The 16632-nt window shown below is 33.7% G+C and overlaps 1 protein-coding gene across 5 annotated transcripts in view; it reads right to left on the reverse strand.

The window, feature by feature from the left end:
* The window catches only part of PPFIA1 (PTPRF interacting protein alpha 1), a 60015-nt gene that overhangs the window by 39642 nt on the left and 3741 nt on the right, over nucleotides 1-16632 (reverse strand). For all 5 annotated transcript variants that reach the window (XM_081943875.1, XM_081943876.1, XM_081943877.1 and 2 more), the window contains exons 3-4: nucleotides 2521-2622; nucleotides 382-546 (exon numbers count right to left, since the gene is read on the reverse strand). In XM_081943875.1, the coding sequence (XP_081800001.1) occupies nucleotides 382-546; nucleotides 2521-2622 (267 nt within the window). The remainder of the gene's footprint in view (nucleotides 1-381; nucleotides 547-2520; nucleotides 2623-16632) is intronic.

Genomic DNA, 16632 nt, shown 5'->3' on the forward strand with positions numbered 1-16632 from the left:
CAACATTAACAATCATCTTTGCCTGAATAGAAATGGAAGGGCAACATTTATTTTTGCTTCATTTTATGATTTAGACCAACTTACAACACCCATTTTGAATTTTGGTCTGTTGATATACAAACAAAACAAATTACATAAGCAATAGATGTTTAGTCTATATCTCCATTTAAAAATAAGATACCAGACTGCTCTTAAATGAAAAAAAATGAAAGAACTATTTTTTACACTAATAAAATAATAGTTACAGTATGTTTTTAACATATATATTGGGAGTTACTGTACACTGCCTAGAGTTTTCTTTGAGCTAGGCTGCCTTAATGAATCCCATAAAATAAATAAATAAAAACATTTCATGAAGAAAAAACATCAGTAATCTTTTACCTTTTCATCAAGGGCTTTGTGATGTTCAAATAGAGACTTTAGTGCTTTGAGAACTTCAACTTCGCTAGAAACACCAGCTGGAGATTGAGCTTGTCTTTTTACTACGGTCATTCTTAAAGACCTTTCATGCCGGGAGACAAGGCATTCCAAATGTTCTAGTAGCAACTGAAAATCAAATGCAATTACGTGAGAAAAAAGCAGTATATATTGAACTGAAGAAAAAAAATATTCAAACGCATTTCACTATCAATGAGACACAACTATCACTTTGTTTCTGCTTCTCTGTAAAGCTATGCAAGTTACATTCAGTTATTATATATTAATCATTTTTGAAGCTGAACATAACTTACAGAAAAAAGGCACTTTCATAATATACACAACGATCTATTCATTATTCAAAACTATGAAAATCTAAGCTTTCAATTTTTCTTCTATTTTTAAAAAAGCAAGTATCATCCTAGTCCAGTCCTTAATTCTTATTGATGTCTAAAGGCAAAAAAAAGTGCATAAAAATGCTCATCTAACACTGAACCTCAGCAATGCAAAGAAAATAATAATATGTTTATGTTTATCTTCTTGATCAATGTAATGGAAAACATGATAATGTTGAATGTTTCTGATTTAGTTGCTGAAGTTATCCAGGTAATCCATGATTTATGACTGGTCCCTTAGCAACTGAAGTTCTGACAGACCCCAAAGACATTTATGAAATGGTTTTGAAGTTCTGATGTCCACACAATATGTAATTACATTTTGGGTTCTCAGCAACTGCCCTGTTTCTATGGTCATTTGCAGCACCCAGCATCTGTGATTTATAATGTTTTTGCCAGAAACCAATGGTTATTGCCGATTTCTGGCAAAAACCACCCATAGCAAACAAGGGATTTGTTTAACAACCGTAACATTCACTTAATGACTGCTGTGTCTGGTTAATGACTGTGGCATTTGCTTAAAGATCCCAAAAAAAGTAATACAATTGGGTCTGGTCATATGGCGACCCACTTTATGATCATCACAACTTATGACCGAAATTATGGGTGCCCTCATGCACGTAAGCCAAGGGCTACCTGTAAGTTACCTTAAACTAGGAAGGAAAATCACATTAAAATATGCAATAACAATATAAGTATAATAATATAATCATTATTTGGTTTTATATACTTAGAGATATCAATAACATCTACATATTTTTTTAATATTCTACAGAGCACATAAATACGGGCAGACATTTCTCCATATCTAAGCTTTACTTGTAACAAAAGAACTTTGTTGCATCATTTTAAAGTGAGTGATATTTAGGGATGAGGAATTTAAAGGTTAAATTACTACAAAACTAACTTACAAAAACGCATTGAAACTGTTAGGGAAGCTTATAATCATGCACACGTCTACATTCTCATTGTTTTAATCTGAAGTAGCTTGTTCACCTACATTCTTTTTAAAAATGGGCCATTTCAAAAGAAGGAAACAGTGACATTTAAATATTGGTTATAAAATCTGACTATATATATATACCATCTTGAACACTTTTCTTTCAAAAATATATCTCTAACTCTAATTCCTTTAGACAAAAAATTGTTCTGAAAAGATTTATCACCAAATTTTGTGCTTGACAGATTTCAGGTTTCACAAGAGTATCAGGCAGTGCATGTAAATCATGGATGGCTAATCTCTGCTTTGAATGATTTTGCATTCATTAAATAGTGATCCACCCAATGAAGTGTAAGTTAATGACAGCCAGTTGAGTTTACCTTTCTCATATACGTATTGTGTAATAAAAGTCTGGATTAATAGGTTAGGATAATGACTGCAAGGATCAACTTTGAGTCTCTTTAAGAAACCTCAGTTAAAGGATCGCCAAGAGACTATATTAATTATCTGCAGTTAGATAGTCTAGGTATATGAAAAGTATATTTAATAACAAGGGAACAAATTATCCTACAGAAATATTATGCAAGATAAAATACAGTCTTGATACATGAAATGTTTTTCTTACTAGGTGGAAGTTGCCAAAATTAAGGCAGATAAATAAAACTAATAATTTTATTCACTTATATAAAAAAACTGCATGTAAGGTTCCATTTCAATATAAATTCCTAGCACAAAATACGAACAAATGATACCAGAAGATCAACTGACTCTTGTATTGTTTCTTTCTGCTTTCAGTTCTGCAATTTCCTCTTCCCTTTCAAGGAGTTGCTCTCTGCATATGTTAAGCTCTTTAGTAAGTGCTGCAAACTCCTGAAAAATATAAGCAAATAATTATAAACATTTACTGCAATGTGCATCATATACAGCAATATACAGATAACTGACTGAAGTTATACTAAAATAAAATACTATGCAGGGTATCTTAATATCACTTCTAGCAATCATGATTATTCTTTATAGAGCAGTATTCAACACTAGCCATTTTATTTCATCCAAGCTTTCTATTTCTAATGTTTGGATGAAAATTACTAGAGAATCCCCAAGTTGAAAGTAAGTAATGGTAGACACTTCTGATAAATGTCAAGAAAACAGCATAGTTTTGTTTATGTTATTACATGGAGACCATCTCAACTCAAGGGTATGTTTATGTTTTTAAAGAATAAATAATAGTAATGCTAATATTAATATTATTCTAAATATGTAAACTGAATTCTATTATATGATGTTGGATCATTCTGGCATACACAAATATTACAACTTTGAATATTATTATATCTTTGAACGTAATTACTTGTTCTATCTACTGTATAAGACTCAGCTCGTTTTCTGTTTTAAAACAGGGTATGATTTCTGAACAAATAAATTGTGCCAAAAATTACAGAGTTAGTAAATAGTTAGAAATTACACATCTTCTCACACAAATTGAAGAAGAAACAGGAACTGTATGTCAATGAGAAAACTTTTTCCATAAAAAATGAGCTACAACCGTTCATTGGATCACACTCATCCAATGAACGGTTGTAGCCAAGATAAAATAAATTTGATGATAAATGAACCCAGGCAGAACAATCCATTTGTGAAATAGCAAAACTAAACTTGTTATCTCTTATAGGAGATTCTTCTCAAAATATTGCATGCTTTTAGCCTGCTACCTTTTTGATATTAACCAAATCATTAGTTACTACTTTCGCTGTGTAGAACTACAGAGTGGTTTATGACTAAGTCCAACTTTATGGCTTAAAATGGGTAAAGCATTTAGAACAAAAACAGCTTCAGAGAAACAAGCTTCTTATCTAGTTTTCTACAATATTTGAGTAAAATTAATTTATCAATTACTTCTGAAAGTAATCTATCTGGCTCAATAAATTCTAGTTTTGCATAAATAGGAGTTTAAACTGCCACCACCTAAACAAGAACATTAACTAAAACATACCGGTAATTCATATGACTGTCACAATATCCAGTAAGATGCAACAGTATTGCATAACATACAATTTTTCTTCTATACAAAATGCATATTCAATTTATCCAAACAACCATAATCCTCATAACAAAAATAAAAATCTATTTTCATTCTTAAGCAAAGGCATCTATAAACTTCACATTTATTATGTAATTTTAGTTCCATGGTTGTCATCAGAGTACTGTAACAAGTACATGCAAGTCTAGTTACATATTTTCAGTTTAAATTGCGATGTTTAACTTTGAACTACTGTAACTGCAGAATTATCTCTGAGAAATATAATAACTATGCTTATAAAAATGAAGAGATCTGTAAATACAAGTATTTCCTAATAAAATATATTTATGATGTAAGATGATATTCTTCTAAATATTTGTTTAGAATGTATAGATGAATTTAGGCAAGTATATTAAAAATGTACAGTACAAAGCTAATTATAGCAAAAAGTGAACCTAGTAGCTAACTAACATTTATGAAATCTACATAAAACATATTGTCAGCGTTCCAAATATCATGCAGAATTACAGGCCTGACACATATGTCATTAATGCTTTTAACAAATGAATTTAGAACTACTGATATTTGAGTAACGTCGAAAAAGTAGAAGTCTTTCAAGATAAAATATTTCCCTTTATTAAAATAACTTTTATTAAGAATTATATATGAACAGAATAAAAATAAATACAAACTATAAAATGTAAAGAAAACTGCAAGAAAAAGAAAGAAAAAAGAGGGAGTGGGGAAAAAAAAGGAAACAAGGAAAGTGAAAGCAAAAAAGTAACTTCCTCTATCACCAGCAGGTAAAAACTATTTTAGCAGCATATCATTATTTCTAAAGGAAACTTCTCCCTTCATCTCATTTCTTAGGTAACGAAAATCAAATCCAAAGTCTGCATCAATCAATATTTGTCAGCAGAAGTCCAATTAGGACAATCAGATCTTTTTAACTCTGGTCAAACAAGTCAATCTTAGAAACCTTCCCTGAGTTTTTGGCTCTAGTGCAGTGATGGCGAACCTATGGCACGGGTGCCACAGGTGGCACGCGGAGCCATTTGTCAGGGCATGCATGCGCGCGCTGGCCAGCTGATTTCACCCTTTTTTAAAGCCATTTTTCGCCCTCCCCAGGCTCCAGAGGCTTTATAGGAAGTGACTTCCTGTTTGCTCGGAGGGTCATTTTAAGCGCTCCAAATGCGTCAGGGAAGCCTCCGGACAGTCCCTGAAGCCTCCGGAGGACCTCCGGGGGGGCGTGAGAGGCTCTTTTCGCCCTTCCCAGGATCCTATAAAGCCTCTGGAGCCTGGGGAGGGCAAAAAAAGCATGTAAAAATGGGGGGGATCGCACCTGTTGTGCGCGCATGCGCATTGGGGGGGTTGCGCATTGACACCCCCCCTGCGCTCCCCCCAGTTGTGCCACACGAGCCAAAAAAGGTTCGCCATCGCTGCTCTTGTGTCTAGTTTAAGATCTCATTAAAAAAAACAAAATCAAATCAGAGTAATCTTTTTTCCCATTAGAAAAATATCTTCCAAATAATTCAAAACTAATTCCAAATCCCAGCCTCCTTAATCTGCTATCAACTTTCCAAAATCAACATATCATTTTGTAGCACCATTTTGCTGCCTAGTCCAAACAATCATATATTTTTAAATTTAAAATTTATATTTAAATCAAATTTACTCCATCATCTTTTAAGAAGGTAGAAACTCACCTGATGAACATAGTAAAATTTTGCCAGTTTGAAGGATCTTAAATCTCTCCAATATACAAAAAATTAAAAGAGAGTCAAAGATTTGATTAAATATAAGACACGGTTGAACTTAATGTAAAGGTTGCTTTGCAAACATGAGCTTGATGTAAACCTGTCTCCAGCCACTCTAAATATAAGCTGATTGTAAAGACAGTTTCTGCAGTTTACTCACAAGGAGCAGCTATCTGGAGTCACATGAATGATCTCAATGAATTCTCCTTTGTTACAGAGAATTGGATCCAGTATCCAGTCACAATTCCCCTTACAAAAGCTGTCTTGCTAGCCAGCAAAAGTCAGCAAGACATCAGTTCACTGTGAAGCTCAAATGAAGTACCTGATCCAAATATTATCCCAATACAAAAACTTGGTATAAATTACTGGAAAACTATACTACTTCTACATGAATGAGTTTAAATAAACTTCCCACCGTCTTGTGACGCCATATTAGAGACAGTAATCTGTCTGAGAGTACTACTTAGATTTACACCAGATGCATCAGTCTACAACTTGCAGATGCTTTACATATTTTTCTTCAATTAAACTTCTGACTTTACCCTTAGAGACAAAAATAAACACATCTCTTAAACTATTCTCAGAACATAGGAATACAGCTTGTAAAGTGTCTATACGTATATATGTTCGGGGATTTAGAAAGGGGTAGCAAATAATGTTATTAATCAGAATATTAAATATAGTTTGGATAATTCCAGAAAATATTACATGTTCAAACACTCTTTCCCACATTTTCCAGCCACACACTGTTTATATTCTATGCTTACAAATTTTTGTGTCACTTTTCAGCATGCATTCCTACACTATCATAGTATTATGCCCAAAATATTTCACTACAATATTTTTAAAGACACTGGCACTGAAAGTATTCATTAATGTAATTCTTCTTGGACTGACTTTACTGTATTCTTTTTTTACCAGTTGCTTTTATGTTCTTTACTTTATGGATCTGGAGTCAGGTGAATTGAGCATAATAAATCAATTAATAAGCTGTCAAGGGAAATCCAACAATGATTTATACAGTAACAATTATTTCCGTTTTAGATATTTTCAAGATAATCAATCCCATCTCCCAATTCCAGAAAATCTAATATTGAAGTTTCTGACACATCTTAAGCAGCATAGGATAGAGATATTTTTGCTGAACAATCTTACTTTCCTCTTAGTACATTGGACCCAAGGGAAACTAATGTAATATCATTGTTCTACAACGCCTCTCCCTGTATGGCCAGAAATTGCCTATTACATTTACCCTTTCTTCGACATGGATAAATAAGACTTCATTAGTTTGGTTATGATAGAATGAATATGTGCCCATGCACACACAAACACCCACACGGCACTGCTTGGTTTGTTTCATGACCTGAGTAAAGCAGGTGATAGTGAGTGCCAAGAAGTTCACTCTTATGCCTCCATGTAAGATTCAATGTAATTTTTTCTTCCTTATGCCATGTAATTTTTCATGCCTAGGTATTATCCAGTGTGTGCAATTGAGAAAAAAATATAGAGAAAACATTTTATGTGAAAGGTCAGTTGTTACTCTTTCCCTTTCAGTCCTTCCAAACACCTGAGAATTTTACTAAGTTCATGAATTCTGTCACATGTGAGGAGAAATCCCCACAATCAAAATTTAAAAACATTTTATTGCTAGGAAAATAAAATAGATTACAATTTCATGTTCACCTCTTTCTAGGAAACAGGTCATTACAAATGGTTTAGCTCCTTTCTGTCTGCTGCTCCCTCCAGAAATTCAAGCTCTAATCCTTATTTAGGAATGAAATACACTAATCTACTTATACAATGTGTGGGAAAGCCAAGAGAGTCTGCTTTAATACAGTTTAGAATACAAATATAATAAAGTTCATTATTATTTTAAGTGTTTTATGTAATGATTAAAAATTCTGAACAAACAGATTGCTCTGGATAGCAGTTAATATTTTTATAATCTTGTAAATATTATACTTATGTATGATGATTTTGCTGTCATCATATTTATATCTTTAAAATACTTGACTATTTGACTAAAAGGGGGGGGGGGGATAACCAGCTGATCAACAGAAGGATACATGTACCTTTTGACAGTCATGGGTAACTTTTAGAAATCCAACAACTGCCATTTTAAATTAAAGGAAAGCTTAATTTCCCTTTTTAAGCCAAGAATTGGAGTATCAAACTTGCTATGGTGCTGTGTAACTTTATAATGAATGCCTTTATGGATTTTGTCCCCATATGCAATAATGTCTAAAAGAAGTATATGGCAATAGCTTACTTTTTCAGCAACTTCAATTACTTTTTTTTCTAATGCATCCCTCCTAGTCTAATTTATCTAAAAAGAAAATTTAGCTGTATTTTATATGAAAATTATTGTGCATTTAAAGTTGGCAATAAGTGTAATATTCTGTTATCCTTTTTTAAGGCATTTATCTGCAGTATTTGAGGAGGAAGCGGAAAAGCATTTCTCTAAATCATTTTTTAAAATGTATAATGCAAAGTAGAAAAAAATGTTTTAAAATAATTGAATAATTCAGTAATTCTAGTTAAACAGGTTTGTAACACGAGAAAAAGAATTTTTTTCAATACATCTTAAAAGCATTAATTGCTTCTTATATCACTTTTAGATATTGTATTCTTATAAAATTAAAATTCTCATTTTGCTAACAGCTCACATTAAAAGATAAATGATATTGTAAATTAATGAAAATATTGCTGAACAATAACAACTATCAGAATCTTAGAGTAAGAACTAAATTCTTATTTTGACAAATGGTATGCATACTAATGAACATTATTATATTGTCACTTTGGAACTGATTTTGCATGGATAAAAAGATAAGAAATTATTTTATGATGCTTAACTGATGGCATGTATCACTGTTTACGTTTTACTATTCTTACATATCCTAATTAAAATAAAAAACTCACCACATTTTATATCCTCTACACTTCAGTAAATTCTTAAAGCCTCTTAAGTCAAGTCTAACAGTTCTGTCTCCTTGCATTCCAATATGATGACCCAAGTAAGCAGAAAAGAGCTTAGTTGCATTACTCTATAACCTTTTGATTTTTGTTGTGAAATGTGTTTCTTGATTCTGCTACTGCTAAAAAGCCAAATTAGAAATATATTTGAAATAGCATTCCATTATTTTTTATTCAAGAAATAACTCTTGTAGACTTTTATTCTTTTGTTTTCTATTGCCTACATCAGCAATGGCGAACCTTTTTTGGCTCGCAGAGGGGGAGTGCAGGGGGGAGTGTGCGGGCGTGCCGCACCCATAATGCAACGCATGCGGGCGTGCCGCACCCATAATGCAACGCGCACCCAGCGTGCCACACCCATAATGCAACACGCACCCATAATGCAATGCGCACATGAGAGGCGTTTCCCCCCATTTTGTGCATGCTTTTTTCGCCTTCCCCAGGCTCGAGGCTTTATAGGAGCCTGGGGAGGGCGCAAACAGCCTCCCGTTCCCCCCCGGAGGCCTTCAGAAACCTTCAGGAGGCTTCACTGAAGCTCTGGAGGGCAAAAACCGACCCTACGAGTACGTTCCCAAACTTCCGGTTTTCCCATAGAGCCAGTTTTTTGCGCTCCGGAGGCTTCAGGGAAGCTCCTGAAGCCTCTGGAGAGCCTCCGGGAGGGCGGCGGGGGAGGATCTTTTCACCCTCCCCAGGCTCCTATAAAGCCTCTGGAGCCTGGTGACGGCGAAAAATGGTTTTAAAAAAGGCAGAACTCAGGGCAACGCCTTGCGTGCCCTGACAAATGGCTCTGCGTGCCACCTTTGACACATGCGCCATAGGTTCGCCATCCCGGGCCTACATCATCAGAACATGTGTAAGCAGAAATAAAGAAAAGTAAACATTTATGTGTTGTATGCCGTCAATATAAAATGAACATTAATATTTAAAATGATTTAATTTTCTTTTTGTCCCTTTAGCAATTTTAGCAAAATTCAGAATATTAAATCCAACAGCCTGAAAACAAATCAGTTACTAAAAATGTTTATACTATATTTTTAATTTTGCCGGTTTCTACTATACTCTCCTTTCAGTATTATACAACATAATATATTGTAAAACAGAACAACTAATTGGCCAAACTACTGCCTGTTTTATGTTTAACATGAAGGAATTTTGAGAATACAATTTTACTATTTTAATGTTCTTCCTTGCAGAATGCATTCTACTTTTCACAAACTAAATAGCTATAATTCACCATGCAATTCCAATTGTAACTTTTAATAACTTACCCAGTATTTGCATACGCTTCACATCGTGTAATCCCTCCCTTAAAAAATCAACTACATGATGCAATGTAAAGGCCACAATTTCAAATACTACAAATCCAAATGCTAGTTTGTTATTTCTAAAATGTTTAATATTAAAAGTTTAAGAGATATATCTACCAGCAGAACAATTGCATCTTCTTCCCTAGCCATCTCCTGAACTGTGCTCTACATATCTGGAGGAACCTCCAGAGCAAATATATAATGGTAAAAAAAGCCTGATTTGTGATGATTACAATAAGACAATATTCTTGGCAACAGTATAGAAGTAGCTTACCTTTGCTTCATTCATGGTTATTTTCAGATGTCTTTGTGTAACATACAACCCTGTTATCATTTGCTGGTCCTCTAGTCAAGGACCAAATAAATTCAGGCCAACTTAATTTCTATAGCCAGACAAGATCAGCAGGTGATGCCAGAAGTATTGCACAATCAAGATGAAGGAGTAAGGAGAACCAAATAAATCCTGCTGCATATGTAAAAGGATTCACATTTTATATAAGACTAAGTATCTTCAAATGTTTTGAATTTCAATTTTTATCAGCCCTAGCTAGCACACAAATGAAGTGTGCAAGTTATAGGCAGTCCTCATTTAGCAACCACACTTGGAACCAGCAACTGTATCATTAACTGAAGTGGCCACTAAGTGGGAAAACACATGACCACACTTTCCCCACACTTTGGAAAACTAACTGAGAGACTGGGATAGCAGGTATGAAAGTAACAAAATGAATTAATTTCACACCTTCCAGTTTTACTTCCTCCTAATGATTCCCCCACCATTTGGAATGCATCCTCCCTTGTTATAATTAGCAAGGAAGGAATTAATGTTTTTATTTACATTGGAGAGGAACGAATTACAAGAGTAAGTCAGCACACAATGGGGAATACACATCGAAAGAAATGTTCTGGTGTTGGCTGTCACAAGCACACTACACAAACAGCTTGGTCTATTCCACATTGTGTGCCCACTTATTCTCTTGTAATCCCTTCCCAATCTTCTCTCTGTTCTGCAAGGCAGAAAAAAGAAAGAAAAGGTCAGGTAAAGACTATGCATACTGACTGTAATGGCAATCGTGTGACTGAGGAATGCTGTGAAGGTTATAAATGAGGGCATTGGTCATTAAGTTATTTTTTCAGCCCTGTCATAACTCAACGGTTGCTGAATGAGACAGTTGCTAAGCAAAGACAACCTGTGTGATGTAAAACATATGAATGACACTATATCACAGTTAAACTCTTATGTACCCAAAGCACATCAGAATACATCAAACTATGTATCAGAATTATAATGAAAAAATGTCTGATTCTACAACTGCAACATTCCATTAGGCAAAATAGGATTGTATTTCTATGAAACTATATTGCAGATTTCATTCTGCAAATATTACATTTTCCTACATTTGAAGCAGAAATTATTTTTACCATGTGCTGAGATTTAATAAACTGCATGTAGTCCAAGAATCACACCACACAAAATCTATTAAGACTGCATATTTCTACACTGATTTTTTAAAAAATCAATCAATCGATATAAAGGTCAGAATATGACACAGCAGATTTTTAAAGATTTGTACTGAATTCAAAATGTTAACAAGTTGGAGTTTTAAGTGTTATAATTAGAAACTAACAAATTGCCTGCCTATTTTACTGAATTTTAAATATTCAATTCATAATTCTAAAAACACGTAAACCTCTAATTTAAGAATTTCAGGACGGCATTGAAGTATCTTCATAAGTTTCATTTGCACCAATGAATTAAAATTGATTACTTGATTACTTAAAACTTAAATATGAGTATTCTACTTATATATCAATTCTCTACTTATCAATTATACAAGTTTCTGAGGAAATTATCTCTTTTCACATTTGAATAAGCATTCTACCACAATCTTGATTGGAGCAGCCTTTAGTATTCAAACTGCTAAATTATCTGCTTAATTTTTCATTTCTCTTTTTATAATTTGGTAAATGAAAAAATCAATAAAATATAAAAATTGTAAATACATTGCATAATGATCTGAATTGAAGATAAATTGGATTTTCTAAAAGATGACTCTTCATGTACATTTTTTACTTTTTTTGCAAACAAGAAAATAAAGACAAACAGTAGAAACTATAAAAATGAGACAATTCCCAGCAACCAGATTGAGAAAAATCGTTATAAAATGCTTAGGGAAGCTTACAGATTTTGACATGTGCCAAAAAGTATCAGACATCTCTACTCTTTGAAAAGGGTGTTGTACAATCAGGGCACAATTAAATTAACTGGTTTTATACACCACTAATCTTATAAAAGAGTAAAAGACACCAAACCAACAAAATCACAGGGACAACATTTCAATGATGAAGATGCTGAAAGCATTCCATAGCAAGGGCACTTAAGCTAAAAATGCCACAGCTAAGTAACTGCCTCCAAAACATCACTCTTCAGCTGCATCACAAATTAGACATATTCCAAAGATCTTAAAGGCTGAGTCTACTCGATCGTCCCTAATAAACAATATTATATAGCCATACCTGATAAACCTGGTTCCTGCAAAAATAACTACAACTTGCATTAGCTGGTGCTCTCAAATAATATTTAATGCAGTCTTATGTTCAGTAAATTATAGTAGCACAGGATCAGGTGATAGGTATATTACCTATAGACTATAGGTATATAAAGAAAGGTTCTCCTGGCCAGAGCTACAATAGTCCTGGATTCATTGGACTCTAAATAGGGGTTCCCAACCCATGGGACATAGCCCACTAATGGGCTATGGGCCGTGGCCTATTTGGAACCAGGCTGTGTGAGCAGCAAGCAGGTGTGCATGCACGCGCAGCTCGACTTGAGCAAATGGCGAGCCAGTGCACATGCAACTCAACTTGCAAGTTGAGTTGCACTCACATGCATGTGTACTGCCCCCCCCCCCGCTCGCACAACTTAAGTTGCAAATGTGCATGCATACACCAGCCGGCGGCTCATGCCCACTTCGCCTCCCCTCCCTCCCGTCAGGCTGCCAAGCTGCAAAGGTTGAGGACTGCTGCTCTAAATCACCACTTATTCTTTCTTGCTTGATTTAAGAGTTCAAAAATGAAAGGACAGCCTGTGCAAATTATGGAGAAAAATGGAATATAGATCAGGTTTGCCTAAGCCTTGTTGGAAACTTAAAGAGTGGTGTTTTTTTTGGTCTGTTGAAACTTCTCAAGAGCTTCACGGTCAATTGCATGTGTAGTACATTGTATTAGGTCTAAACACAAAGCTTCTACAACATGAATCAATATTCAGTTCTTTCCACAGAAAGATCCCAAGAAGAAGAAATTTTGTGGTATAGGAAAAATGGCTCTTGCAGAAGCACTCTGTCAAATACTTATCATCCTAAATCATTACAGGATATAAAGCTAGACACTAAATAGTGCCCAGAGGCAAGTGAGCAGATAGAACAGTTTGTTCAGAATTGATGTAATAATTGATAGTATGCTTCTTCTTGGCTGTTTAAATTACAATTATCATTATAGCATTCTGAGTTAGTGAAAGATTACAAGTTGTTTTCAAGGGAAGCACCACATGCAGTAATCAAAAGAAGAAATTATCAGGACAGAAAATACTGTGACCAAGCTGTCTCCAGTTGTACGCTCACAAACACACACTCCTATCCATTTAGACAAGACTCAATAGCTAATTGAGTAAATTAGTTCCTCCAATCATTCTTAAAAACATGTCTATTGGTATTTTTGCAACTGTTGTAAAATTTAATGTCAGTGGCAGAAATTAAATTGCAATATGATTTCTAAAGTTTGTTTTGCTTTGCATTTTCTAGTAAATGACTGTCACAAAGGAATAGACATCTAATAAAGGAAGCCAAATAGATATCATGAATATTCAATAAGTTACTATATTAAGTTTCTGCTCTGTTTAAGATTGCAACAGTACCCTCCATGCCATTTCCAAGACCATCTTTCCAAGTAAAGATACTCATTGCATCTATTTTAACTCCAATATACAATTTGGTTCATTAGGTTCTGATCTCTTCAACTAGGTTTGTGGTAGATTTGAAAAACTAGTTTGGTGGATACATGCCACAGACTAAATTAAAATTTAGGAAGCCATATTATGGCTTAACATTTTAAACTACCATGAAAACCTTACAAATCTTTTTTATGGCCAAATCTCATATAATTCAATTTATTTGGGTATGGATTAAACCATGAACTCAGTAATTAGAACAAATGTACCATGGTATCTCACTTGAAGCAGACTTATACCATAAGAAATTATAGGCAAAAGCAATATGTAACAATATGTAATTTTCTTCTGAAAAACCAGTGGCTTTAAAGGGGTCATATGCATCATGGCAGCCATTCTGAAAGAATCTATTGCTTCCTTTCAAATGTGTGCCTAAGCACAAAAAGTTACTTATACCTTTAAAAAGCATCAAACCATCAACCTTGCAGTTTATATTTCTTATTCTCTTAAAGTTAATATTTAATTTGGATTTGGTTACCAATATATTTCTCCATTATGCTTTTAGGCATTCAAAAACTGTACCTACCTTTTAAACAAATGCTGCAAATTTAATCTAGATTATCAAATATTGTCTCTTAAACAGTTTCTGACCACATTTACTCGGTCCACTCTGCCCTTTGCTTTGGTGTAGCTATGTATCTACCTTGCCTTCAATATTCGTTTGACATAGCAAGGTTAAATGCATTCTTTCTTCTAAGTCTTCTAAGTCTAACTCCAAAATAAAATGACTCAAGTCTATATTCATCTCTTAATTTCAATTTTCACAAGACAGTTTTTAACTGGATGTATTTCAAATACAAATTAAATACAATACATTATCAAACCAATATGCTTAACTAGGTTTGCATTCCAAATAAGCTATTATTAAAAGTGTTTCTCTAAAAGTATGTGGCTCTGCACCTTAAATTCTTAAAAATATAAATATTATTAGCCAAATATATGAATTTACTTCAAAAACAGATTATTTCAAAATAAAGTTATGTCTATCTTATTAGGCAAAAGCTGTAAGTTTCAAGCCCTTCATTTCTATGACTGTGACTGAGCCGTATTTTATTAGTTTTTAACTACACCTCCCCTAAATCCACCCTTTAAGATATTTTACATGTTTTTCTCAGTGGTAATTTCATTATGAAGTATGTATTTTCTTACAAAACAAAATCCAAAAAGATATGAAGGGTAAACAAATTCCTTCATTTTCCTAGTAGTTGGCATTAAAACAAAGAAATATAAACATGCTCTTTGGAAGGGGAGGGGTGGAACCCTTAAGTACAAGATATCCTAAATCTATTTATCTAAGGTCTGAACTTCATCTAATACTAATCTCAGAAGAAATACTTTTGTCTGCAAATTTCCTTCAAAACCACCAAGGAACACAAAGGTTATGTTTGGATCTTAGGGTTTCTTTAACGGACAATACCCAGAGTCAAAAAAACCAAACCTAGACACTAATTTTCAATTATTATTTTTTTAAAAAATTTTTTGCGGTGACTTCTGGTGAGGATTCATAATGAACTAGAAATCTCTGAACGAGCTGGGACAGAATTGCAACATATATCAGTGGCTAGACAGCAAAAGTCTATCCAGAAAAAGCAGAGATCATGAAATCAACCACTTGTTCCCTAGACAGCTGTTTCTCATGAACAGACTGCAGAAACTGAGGTTTTTGTGGTGAACTTGTAAGTTGAGCAGAGGAGCAGAGGATTTCAAGCAGCTCACAGCCATAATGCAGCCTATATGGATCTAAGGTTTGCCAAGCCCCATTTATTAATCACTTTTGGAAATTGCTTTAACTGCTTTCAAGTATTAGGAATCTTTGCAGTGACAAGTTTTAGGGCATTGGGTGAGTTTCCTTCAATTTTTAGCAAATGTTTTAAATGCAAGGATCCCATTTCCCCCCTTTTGGAGTAAGCAGCAAATGGATGATTAGAATGTTGATTATGGAAAGTTACAAAATGATTAAGGTCCAGATAGAATTCAAAATAAGATTTGAATTCTTTAAAAAGAAGAGAGAAAAGGATTTTGAAAGTTGACTACCAGGAAGAACTAGAAGAAACTAAAGATTACAATTAAAGAAGAAAAACACTTAAATTTCACTAATGCAATAGAATGGAGAAAAATACATTAAGTGGATACATGTAAAAATATTTGTGAAGAATGGACCCAGAATTTAATTTTAAGTGTCTGTCATTATAGATAGACTAAGATGTTAAGGCTGAAGAACAAGTTTTACCAGACAAGACACTCCTGATTTGAAAATGAATTTAAAAATAAGAGACTAGAAGAATGATATGGAAAAAGATGCTACACCAGATATACAAATAAAACCTGTTGATGCCTTAATTAATTAAGGGATATACAAATAACAAACCAAAAGAGTGATCTGGATAATTTTCTTAAATTGGATATATAAAGGAGACTTGCTAAAGTCTTGGATATACAAAGGAGAATGCTAAAGGACTTTGTGAGAAAGGACTTTAAGAAAAAATATTCAAATATTATGCATGCATAATATATATGAATAATATATATATACATACATATACCATTTACACACAAATAAAATTGTTATGCAGATGAGCACCCACAAATGTGCTTATCTGCACAATAATTTTATAATTTATTTGTTCAATTCCTATGGCCACATAGCTTAGTCAATGACTCTGGGTAGCTTACAATATAATACTTCATATATATGTTATACAGTGGAATCAAGCTATTGCTATTACAAATCTATATAAAGAATCTTATTCATATGATCCTTGATTTTCCTATCTTTTAATATGTGAAGATCCTCTTCCACAATATATTGATGAC

The sequence above is a fragment of the Natrix helvetica genome (genome assembly GCF_964273705.1).
Source record: "Natrix helvetica genome assembly, chromosome: 1".
Lineage (NCBI taxonomy): Eukaryota > Metazoa > Chordata > Lepidosauria > Squamata > Natricidae > Natrix > Natrix helvetica.